This window comes from Blastomyces gilchristii (genome assembly GCF_000003855.2).
Source record: "Blastomyces gilchristii SLH14081 genomic scaffold supercont1.7, whole genome shotgun sequence".
NCBI lineage: Eukaryota > Fungi > Ascomycota > Eurotiomycetes > Onygenales > Ajellomycetaceae > Blastomyces > Blastomyces gilchristii.
The window spans coordinates 568,532-574,795 of record NW_003101676.1 but is presented as its reverse complement, the minus strand read 5'-3'; the positions used below and the strand labels follow the sequence as shown (position 1 = coordinate 574,795).

Here is a 6,264-nt window from a genome sequence, read left to right as displayed (position 1 = left end):
GATCTCATTACATAGTTTTAACATTAGATAGTAGTCTCATACTGTCTCAGTGAGACTTACTGTCTACTCTTGTCACATTTTTCAAATGAGATCATGATTTTCACTTCTCAATTTAAATTATTTTTATTGCTTTAAATGACTTTAAATCTCATTTGAGTGTTATCAAAAAGCATTACTTTTTAAAAAATTAAAAATAGTCTAAAAAAAATCTTAAAATGTCTAAAAATAGTAACTTTATGTCAAGAATGAGACTAAATGAGATCAAATGAGATCACTTTCTCATTTTTTTCAAGTCATGGTTTCATTTTAAGATCTGATATATAGTCACTTTACATGTTTTTTTGATAGTCAGTCCCAGCGGGATTCACGCCAAGAAATGTATGGAATCAGATCAAATGAAACCAAATATGAAATTCATGATCCCGGCGGCCAGTCTACATCTACCTGAGAACTAAAAGTTCTCAGCGTTTTTCCTATATCTATAAAGTTAACTATTATACATTCACCAATTTCAGATATGTAAAATCAGAAAATTCCAGCCCTGAATACAAAAACTGTTTACAAATTGCAGTATTTTAACATCTTCTGATACTTTGAAATCATTTGACATGACAAAAGAAAAGAGAACACAGTCTTAAAGATAGACACATTAAATAGATAGGTAGAAAAGAATAGAAAGAAAAAAGTAAAGTAAAATAATGAGAGACTGTAATGAAACAAATTATTGAAAGAGAGTATATAGCTGTTTTAACAGACTATATCTGATCAATTTCCTCCTCTTCATATTCAGATATTTCTGAATTCAGCTATTTTCTTGTAGCTGCTTGAGTTTCTGATAGAAAGTCTATTAAGTATTTAATTCCTGTCTCAGTTGAGAATAAGAATCTCATATTTAATTGATTTAGATCATACTTCTCTTTCAATCTGACTCTGAGACTATTGTATAATGCACAGTGTATTACAATATGCTCAGGATTCTCATTTGCATGGCAGAATGAGCATTCTATTGAATCAAATCTATCATCAAATCTTTGTATATAAGATTTGAAATAGTCATGTTCTAATTTCAGCTGTATTATAGATGAGAATATTTTCTTTTTACATTTAATTAAACAAGATTTCCACTTGGGTTTTGTTTCAAATCTTGAATAATGTATACTCTTCTTTTATTTCTGTCAGCTTTCATTTCACTTATCTAAACAAGATTCTTTTATTTTTCTCCTTATAAAAGATCAGAACACAATTTTTTGAACAGATCTGCTTAATTCTGAACTGTTTTTTACAGCTGAATCAGTCAATTCATTATCATGAATATTCATATAAGCAGAAACTCAATGTAGATGAATTATCAGCTTTGATGTTCTTCTCTTTTGAATTTTTAAAATGAAGTTTAAGATCAGTTCAAGATTCATTTGATCATTATAAATCTGAGTATTTCTAAGTCTTTTTAAAGCAGCTTGACTATCAGAGAATATTCATACCTCTTTCAAACTATTTTCTCTTTTATGAGATTTTATTTCAATAAGTTTGAAAGCTTTCACTATTGCAAATAGTTCAGCATCAAAGACTTCAGATTCACAGTCTAAATTTCAGAAATCTGAGATAAAATTAATATTATCTTCAGTATAAGCAATGTCTGTATCTAATCTATTCAAATTCTCATTTTTTAAGTCATCTGAATAAATCAGAATAGAGTCTTTTATATTGATTGTAGAAATTCTCTTCAAATACTGTTCATATTCTTTCTCTTTAGATAGTTCACTTATTTATAAGTCTATAAGAGATTCAAGCTTTTCTCTTCAGAGAGATAACTTCTCATGATCAAGTTTTTCAATATTTAAAGAAGAAAATTGATTTTTAATGAGTGAGTATAGTCTGTACAGTTGAGAAGACATTTTCTTTGAAGAATTATTTTCATTTCAATCAAGAAATCTATTTCAATTCAGTTCATTTTCAGAGTTAACTGATGAAAATGAGGAAGAGACTCTTTCTCTGATTATATAATTTGAGCTCATCTTTATAACTCTCAGAGAATAGTTTATACAGGCCTTTTCAAATCTAATAGCAGGAGTAGACTGACTGTGTGACCGTGTCTGGGACCAGGACCAGATTTTTTGATAGTCTCATTACCAATTCGACTGATCCCATTACACGGTTTTAACATTAGATAGTAGTCCCATACTGTCCCAGTGAAACTTACTGTCTACTCTTGTCACATTTTTCAAATGAGATCATGATTTTCACTGCTCAATTTAAATTATTTTTATTACTTTAAATGACTTTAAATCTCATTTAAGTGTTATCAAAAAGCATTACTTTTTAAAAAATTAAAAATAGTCTAAAAAAAACCTTAAAATGTCTAAAAATAGTAACTTTATACTAAGAATGAGACTAAATGGGACCAAATGAGACCACTTTCTCATTTTTTTCAAGTCATGGTTTCATTTGAAGATCTGATATATAGTCACTTTACATGTTTTTTTGATAGCCAGTCCCAGCGGGATTCACGCCAAGAAATGTATGAGACCAGCCCAAATGAGACCAAACGTGAAATTCATGGTCCCGGCGGCCAGTCTAAGCAGGAGGAAGAATTGAAGCTTCAATTTTCATTACTTTAATAGAAGATGATTTGAATACTCTCAGAATTCTTCTCAAAGCTCTGTTTTACAGACTTTGAAAGAGTTCAGTGAAATTTCCTTGATTATTTCATCAAACTTGAACTTCATAATCAGCTACTGAGGTAATACAGGCTATATATAACTGTCTCATAGCTCAGAAGAATAGATCTCTCACTGTATTTAATAGTCTGATAATGTTGTTCAATAGTCTTTCTGTCTGAACAGTTCTTTGTTGAATATAATATTTAAAATTCAACTTAGAGTTTAACCATACTTCTAATCATTTAACATTTAAACTGGGTTTAATCTCTCTATTTAAAAGAGTTAGAGATAGTTCTTTCTTATTAAATCTAGAAAAGAAATGAATTAACTCAGTTTTATTCATATTAAATTGAATTTGATTAATATCTACTCTCATAAGAATTTTCTTTACAGCTTTTTCAATCACTTTCAAATTCTCTTTAATAGTTTTTAAGCTGTAGACTAGATCAATATCATCTATATAACTCAGAGATTGCACTATTTTCATATTTCTATCTTTGAATAGATATGCAGTGTATATTACAAATAAAATGAGTGAGATTAAAGATTCTTACAGCACTTCTATTTTTATCTCAGTCTTGTGTTATTTTATTTCATCAAAGAAAAGTTGTATGATTCTTTTAGACATAAAACAGTTAACTCATTTTATTAGAGAAAGTGACAGTTTTAACATCTTCAAAGTCTGAATTAACTTTGACTTTGAAACATGATTAAATGCTTCTTTTATATGAATAAAAACCACAGTTAAGACCAGACCTTCATGCTTTGTTATTTGAATATTATAAATAACTGAGAGAACAGTGTCAATTGCAGAACATTGTTTTCTATCTTCTATTTCTTCACTGAATAAAAGAGAGTTATTAATAGAGCTTATAAAAGATAGTTAAGTAGTTATTATCTTTTTCAAAACCTTTTCTAGACAGTTTAATAGAGATATTACTCTATATGACTTAGAAATTGAAGTTTTTCTATTAGGTTTTATAAGAATCACTCCAGTGACTTTTCTCCAGTATTCAGAATGATATTCATTTTTCAAGAGATTGAAAAAGAGCTCAAAATATTCATTCTTTAAGTAGAAATATATATTTTGAATAATTAAGTGATTAATTGAATCAGGCTCTGTAGCAGTTTTAACAGAACTTGAGAAGATAGCTGACTCTAATTCATCTTGTATAAGATCAGGCCATTCTCAGTCATTTTCATCAATATAGTTAAGAAGTGATATATTCTCTTTCTCTGAATCTGAATCTGAATCTAATGAGTTCTGAAAGAGAATTCTCATAAAAGCTTAATATTTTTTCTCAAAAGAGTTTGCTGTATATAATTCATTCTGAAACTCATATTCTAAGACTGAAAGTTTGACTACACTTCTTGTTTTAGTATATTTAAAAGCTTTAAAAACTTTCTTTTCTTATACTTCTTCAAGAAATTTATTTCAGCAGTCTGTTTTAGCTCTTTTAATATCTGAAAAATATTCATTTCTGACAGCTTTGAACTCTTTATTAGATATTATATTATTCTTTCAATCTCTTCTAATAGTAGCTAATTCTTTTCTTTTAGATAAGATATTCTCATTTTATCAAGGTTTTGAATACTCAGAAGATTTTCTCTTTGAAATATTATCTCTAACACTTATTAGAATAATAGATGTAATGAGCTTCACTCTATTCTTAAGCATTTCATTTGAGATATCTTGATCAGAATTTCAATATAGCTCACTCTGTCTTTCAGATTTTAACAGTTTTATACTTTCTTCAACTGCTTTTCAATCAGCTTTTTCAAAGTTAAACTGATTAGAGAGAAGAGGATTTTCACTCATTTATTTTTCACTCAGTTCAATATTAAATTGAATAATCTCATAATCTGATTCTGATATCTTATTTGAATTAATAAATCAGTTTACAAGTCTTCTTTCTATTAGATTTTATGATATGAAGATTAGATCTATAATAGATTTCTGTTTTATATCTTTTCTAAAAAATGTTTGTTGATCAGACTTATTAATCAAATCTATTGAATGCTTAAAGATTTATTCAATCAGATTATCAGCTCTCACTGCTCTCTTGCATTCTGAATTTTATCAGAAATGATGTGCATTGAAATCTTCTACAATTATAGAGTTTCTTGATAAAGTTATATTCAGAAATTCTCTATCAATTATTCAGATATTGTTATTTTTCTTCAATGACTTTTTATTATAGATATTTATAAGCTGTATTATATTAAACTCATTTTCTTTATCTATAATATCACTCATCAGAATATCAGGGTCAGACATGATATTAAATCTTAGATTAAATTGATATCTTGATCTCTTTCTTTTATAGATCACTACTCTTGACTTTATCTCAGACTTTTAAGATAGAAAGCAGTAGTAGCTTGAATGAGAAATGATATAATTTTACTCAGCATCAAAATTCAGTTCCTCAAGTAGTATAAAATTAACTTTTTATTTAAATATAATTTGAAGATAAGAATAAATACAATTTAAGTTTCTATTCATATTATTTTGAATAAATGTGATTTTTGAAGACTTTTTAAACTTTTTTTATTATTTTTGTTATATATTCATACTAAAAGAGAGTAGAGATAGAGTAGAATCTAGTCACTATTATCAGATAGTAGATTATAACTATTTTGAAAAGTAGAGATCTCAACTGCTTACATTATATCTAGTTTATTATCAGAGTCATTTCTCAATTCTCTAATCTTAATAGAAGTTTGAGAATTTAAATTCTGTTTATATTTAGCTGAAGAATTGAAGTTTGAAGATTTAAATAGTTGAGAGTTTCTTCTCTTTAAGCTTACAGTTATAAGTTTACTGACTTGACTCTTCTCTTCAGTTCTAGATTGACTTTGAGCTTTATCTTTTCTTCAGTTCTTTTGAGTTCTAGAAGTAAATATACATTCTTTTGAGCTAGATATATATTTTTCTTTGCAATTAGAGCACTTAAGCAGAGTGTATTGATATATTTCATCTCTTTTTGAGCATGTTTTATATTTATACTCACTAGTTTTATAATCTCTGACACAGAATACATATTTTGAGTCTCTAAAACATGAGATTGCAAAGTATTCATATCTTTGACAGTTTGAACACTGTGTTTGAGCTTTGAGATTCATTCTTAAGTCTTTGTATTCATGAACTCTCATTTTTAAACCTGCTACTCTTACTTGAGAGATCTTTGACTATTCAAGTGTTTTTATATATACTAGAATAGAGATATTTCTTCTGCTTTGTCTGAACTCAATTGAATTTAGTCATACAGACTTCTTTCTCAGTTGAATAGAGTTATATTCTTTTGATTCATTTTTAAGAAGTAGCATTTCTTCTTCACAGTCAAAAATTTCAACTGAAATATTATAAAGAATGAATTTATCTCACTTTTCATCTCTTTCAGATAGAATTATTGTATTTAATAAAGATTTTACTGCTGACTTTCAGAGATTCTTATTCTGAATAAGAAAGTCAGCACTGAATTCAGACATTATAGTCAGAATGATGAAGTTTTCAAAGAATAATAACTCAATTGAAGCTATAAGTGATATTTGAACTTCAATATCAGTTATCAACTGAGAAAAGAACTGCTGATTAATTTCATTT

The 6,264-nt window shown here is 27.4% G+C and overlaps 1 protein-coding gene across 1 annotated transcript; it reads right to left on the bottom strand.

Annotated features, from left to right (window-relative positions):
- Nucleotides 1-5,566: 5,566 nt before the first annotated feature.
- BDBG_16961 (uncharacterized protein) lies at nt 5,567-5,849 on the bottom strand (the record flags this gene model as incomplete). Its single annotated transcript, XM_031724799.1, has 2 exons — nt 5,567-5,712; nt 5,822-5,849. Coding segments are annotated over 2 exons (173 nt in total), but the record flags the coding sequence as incomplete, so codon positions are not given.
- Nucleotides 5,850-6,264: the final 415 nt, after the last annotated feature.